Source organism: Hypomesus nipponensis, chromosome 13 (assembly GCF_054491055.1).
Source record: "Hypomesus nipponensis isolate SF chromosome 13, ASM5449105v1, whole genome shotgun sequence".
Lineage (NCBI taxonomy): Eukaryota > Metazoa > Chordata > Actinopteri > Osmeriformes > Osmeridae > Hypomesus > Hypomesus nipponensis.
In genome coordinates, this window is record NC_140373.1 from 12,249,198 (window position 1) to 12,267,379 (window position 18,182).

The 18,182-nt window shown below is 46.0% G+C and overlaps 1 protein-coding gene and 1 pseudogene across 2 annotated transcripts; both read left to right on the forward strand.

Moving 5' to 3' along the window:
- The first annotated feature begins 9,559 nt into the window (after nucleotides 1–9,559).
- On the forward strand, nucleotides 9,560–13,421 carry LOC146260075 (chymotrypsin-like protease CTRL-1; annotated as a pseudogene). The gene is made up of 9 exons (XR_014729495.1): nucleotides 9,560–9,838; nucleotides 10,713–10,849; nucleotides 11,095–11,160; nucleotides 11,261–11,340; nucleotides 11,586–11,970; nucleotides 12,176–12,257; nucleotides 12,455–12,629; nucleotides 12,853–12,991; nucleotides 13,183–13,421. The product of XR_014729495.1 is annotated as a chymotrypsin-like protease CTRL-1 (transcript).
- A 247-nt stretch (nucleotides 13,422–13,668) lies between these two features.
- On the forward strand, nucleotides 13,669–17,102 carry LOC146260076 (chemerin-like receptor 1). The gene is made up of 2 exons (XM_084670517.1): nucleotides 13,669–13,684; nucleotides 15,535–17,102. The coding sequence occupies exons 1-2, from the start codon at nucleotides 13,669–13,671 to the stop codon at nucleotides 16,572–16,574; spliced, it is 1,056 nt and encodes a 351-aa protein (XP_084526643.1). The 3' UTR covers nucleotides 16,575–17,102.
- The last annotated feature ends 1,080 nt before the right edge of the window (nucleotides 17,103–18,182 follow it).

Below are 18,182 nucleotides of genomic sequence, written 5' to 3' on the forward strand. Positions count from 1 at the left end.
CAAGGTAGCAGCATCACTGTTTCTCCACCAAATCCTGGACAGGGCGGCAACATCACTGTTGCTCCACCACAACCTGCACAGTATGGCAACATCACTGTTGCTCCACCACAACCTGGACAAGGCAGCAACATCACTGGTCCACCCCAACCTGGACAGGGCAACAACTTCACTGGTCCACCACAACCTGTACAGGGCGGCAACATCACTGTTGCTCCACCACAACCTGAACAAGGCGGTAATGTCACTGGTCCACCCCAATCTAGGTGGGAGAGCAACATCACTGGTCCTTCCCAACCTGAACAGGGCAGCAACATAACTGGGCCACCCCAACTTGGACAAAAACGCAACGTCACCGTTACACCACTTCAACCTGGACAGGGCAGAAACATTACTGACTCCACCCAACCTGCACAGGGCGGCAACATCACTGTCGCTCCACCACAACCTGCACAGGGCGGCAACATCACTGTCGCTCCACCACAACCTACACAGGGCGGCAACATCACTGTCGCTCCACCACAACCTGCACAGGGTCGCAACATCAATGGTCCACCTACACCAGGATGGGTCAGATCCATCACTATTCCTCCACAAACTGGATGGCTAACCAGCATCAGTGTTTCACCCCAACCTGGACAGGGCAGCAACATCACTGGTCCACCACAACCTGGACAGGGCGTCAACGTCATTGTTATACCACAACCTGGATCAGTAGAAAACATCATCACTGTTGCTCCAAAACCTGCAGGGGGTAGCAACATAACGATTGCTCCACCACAACCTGGACAGGGCAGCAACGTTACTGGTGTTCCATCACAACCTGGACAAGGTAGCAACATTACTGTTGTTCTGCCACAACCTGCACAGGGTGGCAACAACACTGTTGCTCCACCACAACCTGCACAGGGCGGCAACATTACTGTTGTTCCACCAAAACCTGGATCGGAAGGCAACATAGCTGGTCCACCCCAACCTAGGTGGGAGGGCAATATCACTGGTCCACCCCAACTTGGATGGAAGAGCAACATCACCGGTCCATCCCAACCTGCACAGGGCGGCAACATCACTGCCCCCTCCCAACCTGGACAGGGCGTCAACGTCACTGTTGCTCAGACACAACCTGGACAGGGCAGCAACATCACTGGTCCACCCCAACCTGGACAGGGAAGCAGCATCACTGTTGCTCCGCTAATACCTGGATGGGAGAGCAACATCACTGGTCCATCGCAACCTGAACAGAGCAGCAACATCACTGGGCCACCCCAACTTGGACATAGTAGCAGCACTAGTGTTAAACCCCAACCTGGACAGGGTATTAACATCGCTGTCCCAACCCAACTGGTCCAGATAAGCCACATCACAGTTGGTTCATCACAACCTGGACAAGGTGGCAACATCACCGGTCCATCCCAACCTGAACAGGGTAGCAGCATCACTGTTGCTCCACCACAACCTGGACAGGGCGGCAACATCACTGGTCCATCCCAACCTGGACAGGGCGGCAACATCACTGGTCCAACCCAACCTGGACAGGGAAGCAGCATCACTGTTGCTCCACCACAACCTGGACAGGGCGGCAACATCACTTGTCTACCACAACCTGGATTGGTAGGCAACATCACTGTTGCTCCACAACCTGGACAGGGCGGCAACGTCACTGTTGCTCCACCACAACCTGGACAGGGCGGCAACGTCACTGTTGCTCCACCACAACCTGGACAGGGCAGCAACGTCACTGTTGCTCCACCACAACCTGTACAGGGCGGCAACGTCACTGTTGCTCCAAAACTTGCAGGGGGTAGCAACATTACTATTGCACCACCACAACCTGGACATGGCGGCAACGTCACTGTTGTTCCACCACAACCTGGACATGGCGGCAACGTCACTGTTCTGCCACAACCTGCACAGGGCGGCAACATCACTGTTGCTCCATCACAACCTGCACAGGGCGGCAACATCACTGTTCTACCACAACCTGCACAGGGCGGCAACATCACTGTTCTACCACAACCTGGACATGGCGGCAACGTCACTGTTGTTCCACCACAACCTGGACATGGCGGCAACGTCACTGTTGTTCCACCACAACCTGGACATGGCGGCAACGTCACTGTTGTTCCACCACAACCTGGACATGGCGGCAACGTCACTGTCGCTCCACCACAACCTGCACAGGGCGGCAACATCACTGTTGTTCTACCACAACCTGGATCGGTAGGCAACATCACCGTTGTTCCATCACAACCTGGATCAGTCGGCAACATCACTGTTGCTCAAAAACCTGCAGGGGGTAGCAACATTACTATTGCTCCACCACAACCTGGACAGGGTAGCAACATTACTATTGCTCCACCACAACCTACACCAGGATGGGTCAAATCCATCACTATTCCTCCACAAACTGGATGGGCCACCAGCATCACTGTTTCACCTCAACCTGGACTGGGCAGCAACATCACTGGTCCACCACAACCTGGACAGGGCGTCAACGTCACTGTTATACCACAACCTGGATCGGTAGGCAACATCATCACTGTTGCTCCAAAACCTGCAGGGGGTAGCAACATAACGATTGCTCCACCACAACCTGGACAGGACAGCAACGTTACTGTTGTTCTGCCACAACCTGCACAGGGTGGCAACATTACTGTTGTTCCACCAAAACCTGGATCGGAAGGCAACATGACTGTTGCTCCACCACAACCTGGACAGGGCGGCAACGTTACTGGTGTTCCACCACAACCTGGACAGGGCGGCAACATAGCTGGTCCACCCCAACATGGATGGAAGAGCAACATCACCGGTCCATCCCAACCTGCACAGGGCGGCAACGTCACTGTTGCTCCACCACAACCTGTACAGGGCAGAAACATCACTGGTCCATCCCAACCTGAACAGGGCAGCAACATCACTGGTCCACTCCAACCTGGACAGAGCAGCAACATCACTGGTCCACCCCAACCTGGACAGGGAAGCAGCATCACTGTTGCTCTGCTAATACCTGGATGGGAGAGCAACATCACTGGTCCATCGCAACCTGAACAGGGCAGCAATATCACTGGGCCACCCCAACTTGGACATGGTAGCAGCACTAGTGTTCAACCCCAACCTGGACAGGGTATTAACATCGCTGTCCCAACCCAACTGGTCCAGATAAGCCACATCACAGTTGGTTCACCACAACCTGGACAAGGTGGCAACATCACCGGTCCATCCCAACCTGAACATGGTAGCAGCATCACTGGTCCACTCCAACCTGGACAGGGCAGCAACATCACTGGTCCACCCCAACCTGGACAGGGAAGCAGCATCACTGTTGCTCCACCACAACCTGGACAGGGCGGCAACATCACTTGTCTACCACAACCTGGACAGGGCAGCAGCATCACTGGTCCACCCCAACCTGGACAGGGAAGCAGCATCACTGTTGCTCCATTACAACCTGGACAGGGAGGCAACGTCACTGTTGCTCCATCACAACCTGGACAGGGCGGCAACGTCACTGTTGCTCCACCACAACCTGGACAGGGCGGCAACGTCACTGTTGCTCCACCACAACCTGGACAGGGCGGCAACGTCACTGTTCTGCCACAACCTGTACAGGGCGGCAACGTCACTGTTCTGCCACCACAACCTGCACAGGGTGGCAACAACACTGTTCTGCCACCACAACCTGCACAGGGTGGCAACAACACTGTTGCTCCACCACAACCTGCACAGGGTGGCAACAACACTGTTGCTCCACCACAACCTGCACAGGGTGGCAACATCACTGTTGTTCTACCACAACCTGGATCGGTAGGCAACATCACTGTTGTTCCATCACAACCTGGACAGGGTGGCAACATTGCTGTTGTTCCATCACAACCTGGACAGGGTGGCAACATTGCTGTTGTTCCATCACAACCTGGACAGGGTGGCAACATTGCTGTTGTTCCATCACAACCTGGACAGGGTGGCAACATTGCTGTTGCTCCACCACAACCTGGATCGGTAGGCAACATCACTGTTGTTCCATCACAACCTGGATCGGTCAGCAACATCACTGTTGCTCAAAAACCTGCAGGGGGTAGCAACATTACTAATGCTCCACCACAACCTGGACAGGGTGGCAACATTGCTGTTGCTCCATCACAACCTGGACAGGGCGACAACATCACTGGTTCAGCCCAACCTAGGTGGGAGAGCAACGTCACTGGTCCACCACAACCTGGACAGGGCGGCAACGTCACTGTTGCTCCACCACCACCTGGACAGGGTGGCAACATCACTGTTCTACCACAACCTGGACTGGGCGGCAACATCACTGTTGCTCCACCACAACCTGTACAGGGCGGCAACATCACTGTTGCTCCACCACAACCTGGACTGGGCGGCAACATCACTGTTGCTCCACCACAACCTGGATCGGTAGGCAACATCACTGTTGTTCCATCACAACCTGGATCGGTCAGCAACATCACTGTTGCTCAAAAACCTGCAGGGGGTAGCAACATTACTAATGCTCCACCACAACCTGGACAGGGTGGCAACATTGCTGTTGCTCCACCACAACCTGGACAGGGTGGCAACATTGCTGTTGCTCCACCACAACCTGGACAGGGTGGCAACATTGCTGTTGCTCCACCACCACCTGGACAGGGTGGCAACATCACTGTTCTACCACAACCTGGACTGGGTGGCAACGTCACTGGTCCACCACCACCTGGACAGGGCGGCAACGTCACTGTCGCTCCAACACAACCTGGACAGGGCGGCAACGTCACTGTCGCTCCACCACAACCTGGATTGGTCGGCAACATCACTGTTGCTCCAAAACCTGCAGGGGGTAGCAACATCACTGTTGCTCCACCACAACCTGGACAGGGTGGCAAAGTCACTGTTGCTCAACCACAACCTGCACAGGTCGGCAACGTCACTGTTGCTCCACCACAACATGGATCGGTCGGCAACACCACTGGTCCACCACAACCTGGACAGGGCGGCAACGTCACGTTTGCTCCACCACAACCTGGACAGGGCGGCAACGTCACGTTTGCTCCACCACAACCTGGACAGGGCGGCAATATCACTGGTCCACCTACACCAGGATGGGTCAAATCCATCCCTATTCCTCCACAAACTGGATTGTCAATCAGCATCAGTGTTTCACCCCAACCTGGACAGGGCAGCAACATCACTGATCCACCACAACCTGGACAGGGCGGCAATATCACTGGTCCACCTACACCAGGATGGGTCAAATCCATCCCTATTCCTCCACAAACTGGATTGTCAATCAGCATCAGTGTTTCACCCCAACCTGGACAGGGCAGCAACATCACTGATCCACCCAAACTTGGATGGAAGAGCAACATCACCGTTCCATCCCAACCTGGACAGGGCGGCAACGTCACTGTCGCTCCTCCACAACCTGGACAGGGCAACAACGTCACTGTCGCTCCACCACAACCTGGACAGGGCGGCAACGTCACTGTCGCTCCACCACAACCTGGACAGGGCGGCAACGTCACTGTCGCTCCACCACAACCTGGACAGGGCGGCAACGTCACCGTCGCTCCACCACAACCTGGACAGGGCGGCAACGTCACCGTCGCTCCACCACAACCTGGACAGGGCGGCAACGTCACTGTCGCTCCACCACAACCTGGACAGGGCGGCAACGTCACTGTCGCTCCACCACAACCTGGACAGGGCGGCAACGTCACTGTCGCTCCACCACAACCTGGACAGAGTGGTAGCATGACTGGACCACTTCAGCTGGGACAGAGCAATTCCCTGGCATTTCCTCCACTACATGGGCAGGTTAGCTACCTTCCTTTTCAGCAGCAACTCTCTATCCCTAGCACTCAGGAATTTCAAATCAGTCAGCTCAGCTATTTCATCGACTACAATAAAATATTTGAGTATATAAAAGCATTGATCACCAATATATATTCTTCTGAAGGCTTGTTTCCAGGTCTACTCAATGACAACAAAACAAATGAAGTGTAAATTGAAGACGCCTTTGTCAGTGAGATTTCAAACAGCCTCTGAGTCGACCAGAATATCATATGAAGTATAATAACCAGTTAACCTCATCCTTTTGAGGATTATGTGCCATTGTTGCAGAAGTGTACACATATTCTTAGTTTGTCTTTGAGAACTGAACCTAAAATAAAATTATTCAATGTCTTTTGAAATTGATAATCTTGTGGCCCCCTCTTTCTTTCTTCTGATGGTTTACAGTGAGTTGGAAATAAGTACTCGAACAATGTGTCTTGCAATACACCCTAAACATCAATGTGAAATTGGATATTTCTGCATGTGCTGACAACAAAAAATTGAACACTAAACATGGTAGACTGGTCAACATTCTTTCCTTTAGATGCATGCTGCAAGACCCATATTTATTTGCGCAAGTCCTACCTACAGTGCATCCGGAAAGTATTCACAGCGCTTCACTTTTTCCGCGTTGTTACAGCCGTATTCCAACATGTATTAAATTCCTTATTTACCTCATTCTACTCAATACCACAATGATAATATGAAAAAGAGACATTTTTGTAAATGTTATCACATACATTTTCACAGCCTTTACAAAATGTAGCTCAGGTGCATCCAGTTCCCACTGATCATCCTTGAGATGTTTCTACAACTAGATTGGAGTCCACCTAATGTAAAATCAGTTGATTGGAGATGATTTGGAAAGGCACACACTTGTCTATATAAGGTCCCCCAGTTGACAGTGCATGTCAGAGCACAAACCAAGCCATGAAGTCTAGGGAATTGTCTGTACACCTCCGAGACAGGATTGTAGTGAGGCACAGATCTGGGGAAGGGTACAGAAAAATGTATGCAGCATTGAAGGAGATTTAAGACCATGACAAACACAATTCTCCGCTATAATGAAACAGAGATTGAACTCTTTGGCCTGAATGCCAAGTGTCATCTCTGGAGGAAATCAGGCACCGCTCATCACCTGGCCAATACCATCCCTACAGTAAAGCATGGTGGTGGCAGCATCATGCTTTGGGGAGGTTTTTCAGCATCAGGAACTGGGAGACTAGTCAAGATCGAGGGAAAAGATGAATGCAGCAATATACAGACACATCCTTGATGAAAACCTGTTACAGAGCTCTCTGGACCTCTGCTGACTGATGCACTTCTGAGCTGTAAGGATGGCGGGATGGAGCAGGTTCCAAACCAGTGGCTGAAGCCAGGAGAGAAAGTCTCCTATTTCTCAAAACTCTTCCAGAAGTGAAAAATTATAATGGATCAGCATTGTGCAATAGTTAGTTGTTTTACAATGCGTTATATTCGTTTCTGATGTATTGTTTACCCTTTTTGCTGTTAAATGGAGTCTTGTGTTTCATTCTTCAGACACAAAATTGCGCCCAGTCTTCAGCTGACCCAGAGTCGATGGACAGGACTTTTCCGCGTCATCATGTAGTAACAGTATGTAGTTATGTTTGCAGCCCCTGACATGACAAGATGAACAATATAGAATAAAGCTGTATATTAATATAACTTGTATATTGGGAAACTAATTATTGCTTAAGTTTAACCCTAAAATGTATTGTTAAAAAATGATTTTTGTTCAACATTCGCAGTGCTAATACAGTTTTACTCTTCGTCCTAGTGTGCCAGGCTGACATCAAACAGATGGCAGCGTCATCTGATGCTTTTCGATTTCCACTTGGCCAAAGACACGGCCCTTTTTGAGTGTATTCAGTAAAGACCCCAGACATGTCCAGTCCTGTGGAATCCCACAACACCAATTGGAACCTTAGAACTGTAGCAAGCACCTCATATTTCAAAGTCTGCAAGACAAGCTAAAAGCTTTCTTCAGGCCTTCCGAAGAGCCAGCTTTGACTGAAACAACATCACGCATATCCTCTAAGGATGTAGATTCAGACCTACTTCCAGTAGCTAGTCTGGTTGCCCTTACCATCGTGGAGAGTTTAGTAGATTTCGCCAGCAAGGAAATACATGAAAATAAGGACGACAGCCAGAGAGCAACCAAGGTCCATATCAACACCTTCCTTCAACGCCCAAGGTTGAGACACACACAATTCAGGGTGGCGATTCCACTCGTGTGTGATTGACTAATTAAACACTTCACAGTCGCCGTGCGACTTTCTCAGAGTCAGAATGTAAGCAATAAACTGCTTAAAGGGCTGGCGCACAGCCTGGCTGTGAGGTGGTTTGGGCTGTTTTCCTTGGTGCTGGGAGGGCTTGGAAGACTCTGGGTCTCTGGGGTGCCATCTCGTCTGGGCGTTGATGAAACCTTGATGAGACACTGTTAAAATTGCGTGAAACTGATTTGGCTACTGAGCTTCTTCTTGAACATTCATTTTGATACTTTTTTCACCACTGCTGCCAAGTCATTGCCACTGTATGTCAAAATCATGCCAGTGCCATCTCATATTTACATTACATTTAGGCATTTAGCAGACGCTCTTATCCAGAGCGACTTACAGTGAATACAGGGACATTCCCCCGAGGCAAGAAGAGTGAAGTGCCTTGCCCAAGGACACAACGTCATTTTGCACTGCCAGAAATCGAACTGGCAACCTTCTGATTAATAGCCTGATTACCGCTCTTCCATTTGACTCCTATATATATTTTCCTGGCTTCAAGGTAAGACATAGTTATTGTAATTTGCTTTTCATGCACATTGATGCAAATGTAGTTCAACAAAAAGCTGCATAAAAAATGCTTTTAAGCATTTACTTTTGATAGTTTTTAACAAATTTTTACTTTTTACCAAAAATTGACTCGTTTACATAACCCAGCGGGGAAATAACTAACAAACAATCAAAACCACACAGAGATTACCACCCTGTCAGCGAAGATTATATACAAATATCTTCACTTATCCATCATCACTTATTCTGGTCAGAAACAGCAGAATACTTTGAGAGATATCATGCAGTTCTATGTGGTGTTAGGTCTGCTTGCTCTCTGTGGGCATGCTCTCAGTCAAGGTAAGAATATTTTGCTGTTTTTTAGTCTGTCTCTTCTTAATGTGATATATACATTAATATTTGTTTTACTTTTAACGATATAGAAATGCATGAATATGCATATACTGTAATTATAGAAATATTATTCTTGCAGCAAGACAATAATTTAAGTGCTGTAATCCCAGTTGAAACTGATAATTTTACCAGCAACTTCTCGTAGGAATCCGCTGTAAGGAAGATATTCAAATTGAAGACTTGATCACGGAAGTAGATAGATACGCAATTAAAATGTTTGATTCAGTTCCTGGGCAATGCGTCTGACGATAATCCACGTGGGTGTGTAGTGACATTTTAACTATAACTGTTCAGAGGCATTAGCAATCAAAGGCTACCATACCATGTATTGTGAGCATGTGTTTATCTGTTTCAAAGTGTAAAATGGAGCTTTTGGAGAAAACAGACTTCCTGGGAGATAACATCATCAGAGTGTTGTCTCCGGATGTCGAGCACTGTCAACTAGCGTGCACCCAGCACCCAACCTGCCAGTCCTTTACCTTCAGCACTGAATATGTTCCCACCTGTTGACAACTCACGTTTGAAACCTTTTTTTTCTGGTTAAATGAGAATGACCACATAGCATCGTAAATCATCAAAATTATTCTGAAAATGTATCATCACTATAAAATGTCAATAATCAAAATATATCCCATTAGGTCTCTAATATAATTGTGTACAGTAAATTATCACATTAGATCTCTCTCTCTCTCACACACAGAGGAATTCCAAATGCTTCCTGAAGGACTCATTATCCGGACAGCCAAGTACAAGGGTTATCAAATCTATTGCAATCTCTGGCTTTGCTTCCAAAGGATGTGACCCCTCAATGCGTAAGATCACATTTGTATACCACATACCTCCAGACTAAACCCTCCAAGTCCACAACCAATCATCTCGGATCCAAACATCACCTCAACCACATCCCCCACACATGGGCCAAAAACATTTCCTAATCACCCCATCTAAACAGCTTTCTTCATTCTGTTAAGAATCAATAAAGCTGTGGGATTTTGAGTTTCTATTTTGTTTTGAACAGGATTCATGTTAAAGATGCAATGGAACAATGATAACAAAGAACAGCACTATATGCAAATAAATACAAATAATATGAAAATAAAAAAGACCAGAGACTGTAACAAATGAAAAAGTCAGTTGCGGGGAAAAAAAACAAGTTAGGACACCTACACTGAGTAAGTGTCACAGTTACAAAATATCTTGTGAAAGATACCATCAGGGTTGGTTTACTCCCCTTTACCAAAGAATTTGACTCCCCTTTACCACAGAAGTACCATTTGCAAGATCTACATGTGATTCTGAGTTTCTTCATAGTAAACTTCCTGTTTTCCGTATCTTAAAAGTTCCAGTACTATTCTTACAAGAATTAATGACCCTAGCATTCATCCTTTTGGCATGTATTTTCCATTCCTGGGGATGCTTTGGGGAACTTAAGGCCTAGAAGTAGACATGTGGTTGCTGATGACTGGCAGCAGGGCTCACCTGAACTGAGAAGAAATAAGTCCTCAGGCAGAGAACCAATCACATTTGTCCAGTTTCCCCAGTTGATAAGGTGTTATCCCACCTCTTAAAACATATACATTTTCTGATTGCTCCATTTGTGCTGGTCAAACACATGAGTACGTTTTTGAGAGATGTGGAAAAGTCTGACTACCACTATGACTGATGAGACCTCCACATGTCCAACAGCAGCCTGAATCAGCCATGTGAGGTACCTGTGACTGATACGAACAGGGAAGGCTCAGGTTCTGACAAGGGAACACTATAAGAACAGAGCGCCCTGCTTTGGATTGTCAGCTGTCTTGCTCTAGCGGCCACTGCACTGGGTGAGTGTTGCCATGCTCATATTGTGGCACAGTCGGTGGTGGAACACCTAGTCCTTGTGCCGTCAGGGGAACCAGGTTATGACGGACACAAGCACTTGTGAACATGTACAAATGTTGTGTGATGTGATGTTTGCAGCAATTAGGGATGGAGTGGTGGACAAGATGCCATGAGCTAGTTTGACTTTCATGACATTGGTTAAGTAGTGGTCAACCTGTCTTTTGATGGTGTCGGTTTTGGGCCCTAGGGTGTGGAGTGCCCTCAATCAAGCCCCAGGTGAACGGCTACAACAAAATTGCAGGTGTCCCTTCAGGTAATCTACATTCACCTTTTAAAAAAACACACACACTTTTCAGAAATTCCTCCAGAGTGACTTGCTCAGCAACAGGAATCCCAAAACTCTCTTCCTCCAGGACACCAATGGCTTCCATTTCTGCGGAGGATCTCTGCTCAGCCCATACTGGGTGGTCACAGCTGCTCATTGACGTGTCAGGTATGTGGTTTTGCCCTCAAGTGCTTCACCTCAGTCTCCCACCTGCCCTTCTGGCAGAAACTGTCAGTGGGAGCATTGTGTCGGACTGTAAAAATGCTCTGTGAAATATTATTAAACTTAATTACAGGTTCTAGGCCCAATAGCAAGACATACACCATAAAAAAACAGAACAGATACATAAACACATACAAACATACTCTTATTCATGGGAGTTTTAAAAGGCACCCATACCAATGTTTCCACAGATATGATTGATATCTGACCGAGCTACACCTGGGACTCGTGATCATCATTATAATGCAGTTTTGTGACTCATCAAGTCGAGACATAAACTTCACCATCAGGTTCCTCAAAAGAGGCTGTAAAGTGCTTAGCCCTGACGCAACAAAAAGCTTACTAGCACTGCTACACTTGGGTTTTTTCAGCAGTATCCACAGACAGTCATTATATGCTACCTGAAGTTTGCGCAGGGTTTCCTTTTTGTAGCTGCCCCATAAAGGGGCTGCATACATGGGGGTGCAGTAAGCACGAAACAAGCTCACTTTCACATCATCAGAACAGCAGTGGAACTTCCTGACCAACATGTTTGCCTGGACATACAACATTCGTCTGCCTGTACATGTGCATGATGTAAGTAAAGAGCTTGCTCATGCTTAAAACAAGTACATCCGGCGGGCAGTGCCGTAAGAAAATGTCACCTCACCTGGTTTCTTAAAGTAATGTGTAATTTACTTCAAGTAAGTCTAAAAACAGGATTATCACTTTCAGATCAACAGAATTTGCAGGGTCTCTCTGATCCTCTCCTCCCCGCCCCCCCCCCCCCCATCACCCACAGTGCTGGCCGTCACCGAGTCATCTTAGCAGAGCACAATCGCAATTCCGACAGTGAGGAGATTCAGGTCAAGAGCATTGCCAGGGTAAGATTCTATGCCCTATTAAGGGATAATTCACACATTAAGGCAGCTGGGAAATTTACAAAATATTTTAAATGTTCCAACTCAAAAAACTGCTTGCCAGTTATAACGACTATAAGCGTCTGCAAGATGAATGAAACGTTGTGTAATTGGTTAACGTCAACTTCTTTCTATTGGCATCCATTCAATGTTCCCTGTAGGTTATCATCACTCACCCCTACTACAACTCCCCGAACAACGACGTCACCCTGCTGAAGCTGTCCTCCCCTGTCCAGATGACACACCGCGTGTCCCCTGTGTGCCTGGCCTCCTTCAACTTCAACTCTGGCACCCACTGTGTCACAACCGGCTGGGGAAGAACCGGCACTACTTAGGGTTAGGGTTAGGAAGTGGATCCCCAGTACAAAGTTTAAGTTTGTTTGCCACTTGTAACTAGTACAAGTACTGGTTCATTGGAATTCTTAGTCTTGCTCTTCTCAACTATACTCCTGAAGAGTCAGTTGAAAAGGGATACACACACACATTTGTATGCATACACACATGCACAGACAGCCTCACACGATCACCCATTCCTCTGTTTTCCTCCTGCGGTTCCCAGCAAGCCGACCCATCCTCCAGCAGGTGGCCCTGCCCCTGCTCACCCCTGCTCAGTGCAAGCGTGCAAGCAGTACTGGGGTCAGAACAGGATCTCGGATGCCATGATCTGTGCTGGAGCTTCTGGAGTATCATCTTCTAAGGTAATTCAGTTCTCCTGGAACAAGTTATAAAAATAATATACATATACAAATATTTCAGGGACAACTATCGGTTTTATTCACACTACCGTGTGCAGCTTCCATCACTTTCTTCCCTGTCTGCCTTTCTAGACCTCCTCTGTATTTTTCACACTCTATTTTCTTATAAGTAAGCTCTTCTTTGTGTCCACTAGGGGGATTCTGGCGGCCCCCTGGTTTGCCAGAATGGAGATGCTTGGTACCAAGTGGGAATTGTGTCCTGGGGTAACAGGAACTGCAATGTGCGCACCCCAGCCGTGTACGCCCGCGTCTCCTATCTCCGTGGCTGGATTGAGCAGACCATGGCCTCTAACTAGGTTTAGAGCCTGATGCTTGTCAAATAGATTTCCGTTGTTGTAGAGGATGAATCCGAAAAGAAAACCTATGAAACAAAGCTGTTCAAACTGTTGTCGTCCCTGTTACTTTTGTATACAAGATGATATGTTGTGGAGAGAGAGAGAAAGAGAGACACAGAGACACAGAGAGAGAGAGAGAGAGAGAGAGAGAGAGAGAGAGGCAGAGAGAGAAAGGGAGGGGGTTGAGAGAGAAGTGCAAGAGGACATATAGCAGGAAGAGTGCAAAAAAACAGCTTTCAGAGTTTGCCCATCTGTGGTGAGAGTAACCAGGTTTCATTCACTATAATGGCGACAACGATAAGTAAGTTGCTCTAAAACCTTTCCTTTTATGATAATCAAACTTCGACAGTAAGTACTTAATAAAATCTATATTTTCTTTCCACAATTATACAAGTCATGTTTAAGAAACTCATGTTTAGGAAACTCATGGGGATTTCAAAACATTTGGTTGTACCACAAACAATGGATTGTTGGAAATATACATTTACAGACCACAACAGCAATGGATATATTTTTTAGTTTTACTTGAAGGTAGAACAAGCATGAACAAGGGAAATTGTAGGGTGTGCTTGCTTGCGTCGGTTGCACAGGGGTCCGTGTTTTAATGACATTTTTTCAACTGATATTTCTGTATATTTTATATAAAAATGCATGGGGCCTACTTATTATTTATAAATATTACATAGATTTAAAAGCATATTTTTTTGCTGCTCATTTACAACTCAAAATACGAGTGACGTGTAGAATGAAATATGATGTCTTCTCATTTCCCCTGCAAGAGGCAGCCTCATAGCTGAATCAAAACAAATACATTTGGCAGACCAGTGTAAAAATTGACATAATCTCTATGACTTAAACGTCCAGTTTTCCCTTCTCCTGATATTTTCAGGCATTTAGCCTACTAATATTGCATTCATGTGGGCCTAAGATGTGGGCCTACTTCCTTAATAATATTAGCTAATATTTTACATTACATTTCACAATTGTGTTTCACATCACAAAGTAAAATTAGTAAATAGTTATCACCCTGGCCTCTTTGCTTGTGGCGTTTCTGCAGCTGCCTTGCAGTAAAGCTATAGTTAGCCTAGCTATCCCCAAAGTTAACACATGCGAAACGAATGTTCTGCAACAGGTAGTCACGCGTGTTTTCGTGACGTTAGTGACGTAGCAACATTAGTAATGTCAGTGACTGTTGCTAGCAAATTAGCCACCGTTAGCTTCACTTTTCGCCACAAAAACTTACCTTTAGTCTAAACCATGCAACGGAACGTAAATAAAAATACAAGCAACTCAATCACTACCAAGACAAAACTTTTGACACCTAGTGCTAGGTTGTCTATGTAGGCCAAATATTGACAAAGATTTAAGGGGGCAAAAAGAAATAAAAATAATAATATATGTATGAGAGAACAAAGGTTGTGCCTTTGCCGAAAGCAAAGCACACCCAATAAAGGAATGAAGGAGACAAGTTAGAGTAATCCAGGCAGAACACTCTTCAAGTGGCAGTTGAGTCATATGGTCTTGAATGGGCTTCTAGGAGCTTGGCCGATCCCCTTCAAGGCTGCTGGATATCAGAAGGGGATCTGCAGAGTAGAGGAGCAGGGAGAGGAGTTGGGGAGGGGGTGAGATGCAAAACTAGAGATGTGTGAGATTCATGCAATATACCAGTACTGGTATGTTGTATGCATGGCAGAGAACCAAACACTTGTGAATGTCTTTGGATCATTTCTTGTGGTCACATAGTAAGAACCTGGGCGACATATACAGCTCAGGCATTGTTGTGAAATCTCAAATCGAGCATGTGTCGTTTACACAGTAAATCTATGGTGCCCAAGGATATACTTCTTCCCATCTTTTTTCCCCAGCTCTCTTATGGACTTCAAGTTGTTTTTTATAGCAGGCTACTAACTAGCCTGAGTTATATGTTGGATTATTTTATGAGAATCAGGGTGTAAATTATATGGTAATCAGGTGCATGGGCGTTGTGGTGTGGTCATCTCCTACCGAAGCTCGAAAAATCTCCATTTGTCAATGTATTTTTTGTTTACTTATTTTGTAATTCATATCTTTACACATTTATGTGATGATGACACAAATGTTTTCAATTGAAGTTGCAACTGATGTAAAACAGCAGTTTCCCTCTGATTTTAGGCTCACAGAACATCACCCTGAATGTCACTCTAGGGGCATCTGAAGGGGCAAGACCAAACCTAAACTGGCTGACGACAATATCTCTGGTGATCAACTATGTGACATTAGTGACCGGCACCATTGGTAATGGTCTCGTCATCTATGTGACAGGGTACAGGATGACAAAAACAGTCAACTCGGTGTGGTTCCTCAACTTGGCCTGTATTGACTTCTTGTTCACAGCCTTTCGAATCATTAGCATCATTCACACAACTCACAATTTTGAGTGGATCTTTGGGCCCTTTATGTGTAAGCTGAACAGCATGGTGAACGTGCAAAACATGTTCACCAGCATCTTCATCCTGGCGGCCATCAGTGTAGACCGCTGCCTGTGCACGTGTGTGGTAGCATGGGCCCAGAATAAACGCACAACACGCAAGGCTGAGTTCACATGTGTTGGGATCTGGCTGGTCTCTTTGATTTGCAGCATCCCTTACATTCTCCATCGAGAAACCATATTTCATAACGGAAAAACATACTGCTATTCAAAAATTACTCTTAAAGGACATAAGGACCTCATCGTGTTGCGTTTTGTACTGGGATTCCTCATCCCTTTCGTAGTCATCATTGGGTCTTATGTCGCCATAGGAATGCGCACCAGACGCCTCCATAGGAAGAGACTAGGGAAAAGGTCTCTCCGCATCATCTTTGCAATCATCCTGGCTTTCTTCATATGCTGGCTGCCATTTCACGTGTTCCAGTTCACAGACTATTATTGTCGCGTGGTAGCAGTCAACCAAACTTTCAAATCTTTAGTGTATGGGGGTGTTGCACTGTCCAGTAGCCTGGCAGTTTTCAACAGCTGCCTGAACCCTTTTCTTTACGTCTTTATGTGTGATGACTTCCAGAGGAAGCTTCGTCAGTCTGTGTGCCTGGTCTTTGAGAGTACTTTTGCAGAGGACCTGGTCATATCATCTCGCTCCCTGACATGCCATCTGTCCCGGATCTCGCGCAAGTCAGACTCTACTGCCTCCGAGCCAACTCAGAGAGACTGTGACTGAGTTCATCATAGAGGGGGGGGGGGGGGGCAGGGTTTCATATGCATTGTAATGTACTATGTCTTATGAGGCCAGCTCTCAGGCAAGCTACTTAGAATTTGACAGTTATCCAGCGCTGATCTTTTCTATGTTGTTACATCTTGAAGTGTAGATTGAAATCTACATGTGGTGCAGTTTCGTGATTGAAACTGCTTGGTGACAAGTTTTTTTTTCATATCTGATCTCTTATTGTTCACATCTACGTCTTTGAAAATGACTTGCAAGGGTTACATTATCTGATAGAACACAATGAGTAAGACGAAACTATAAAGTGCATATGATCTTAGCTTCAATGAGATCTTAGCAACAATATGGGTTAGACAGTATAACAATATATATAGTTGTCATAAAATGTAAATGTAACAAGGGCTAATGGTTGTGCTTGTTCTCTGATAGGCATAAGTCTTTATTAAGTTATAAGCTATGTCATGTTTTATGCAAATGTAGCCTGTCAATGTTCTCTTTTATTTGTATAGTAAATGTTTACTCAATTTCCAGGTTCCACAAGGCCTATTTCATTACAATAGGCTACATGTAGAATTATATGACCTTTTCAAATAAAAATGATTTGCATACTTCATTTTCTTTGATAGTTTGTTTGAGCTCTATACTAAATAACTGTAACCTACCTTTAAGTTGAGGTGACTATAGAAATCTTGAACAAAGTGTTCATTTGATTTGCACCACAACAGCCAGTCATCTCCAGGAATGAATGTGCCCTGGGGAATATTCCAGAAAGCAGGTTATGCAACAAAACCAGGTAAGTTTACCCACAAGCTGATTCACAATGCGTGTCATCCTTTGACAAACTCTTGTCGTCCCTGTTACTTCTGATTACATACAAGATTCTATGTTTTGGAGAGAAAGAGAGAGAGGCAGAGAGAGAAAGGGAGGGAGTTGAGAGAGAAGTGCAAGAGGACAAATAGCAGGAAGAGTGCAAAAACTGCTTTCAGAGTTTGCCCATCTGTGGTGAGAGTAACCAGGTTTCATTCACTATAATGGCGACAATGATAATTAAGTTGCTCTAAAACTTTTCCTTTTAGGATAATTAAACTTCAACAGTAAGTACTTAATAAAATCCATGTTTTCTTTCCACAATTATACAAGTCATGTTTAGGAAACTCATGTTTTGGGGGGGATTTCAAAACATTTGGTTGTACCATTTACAGACCACACCAGCAATGGATATCTTTTTTAGTTTTACTTAAAGGTAGAAAAATCATGAACGAATTAAGAAATGAAGGAGACAAGTTAGAGTAATCTAGGCAGAACACTCTTCAAGTGGCAGATGAGTCATATGGTCTTGAATGGGCTTCTAGGAGCTTGGCCGATCCCCTTCAAGGCTGCTGGATAGCAGAAGGGGATCTGCAGAGTAGAGGAGCAGGGAGAGGAGTTGGGGAGGGGGTGAGATGCAAAACTAGAAATGCGTGAGATTCTAGAAATGCATGCAATATACCTGTACTGGTATATTGTATGCATGGCAGAGAACAAAAAATGATACACACTCACTGACGGCGGCGGAGCTGCCATGCAAGGCGCAGGCCTGCCCATCGCGAGCAACTTGGGGTTCAG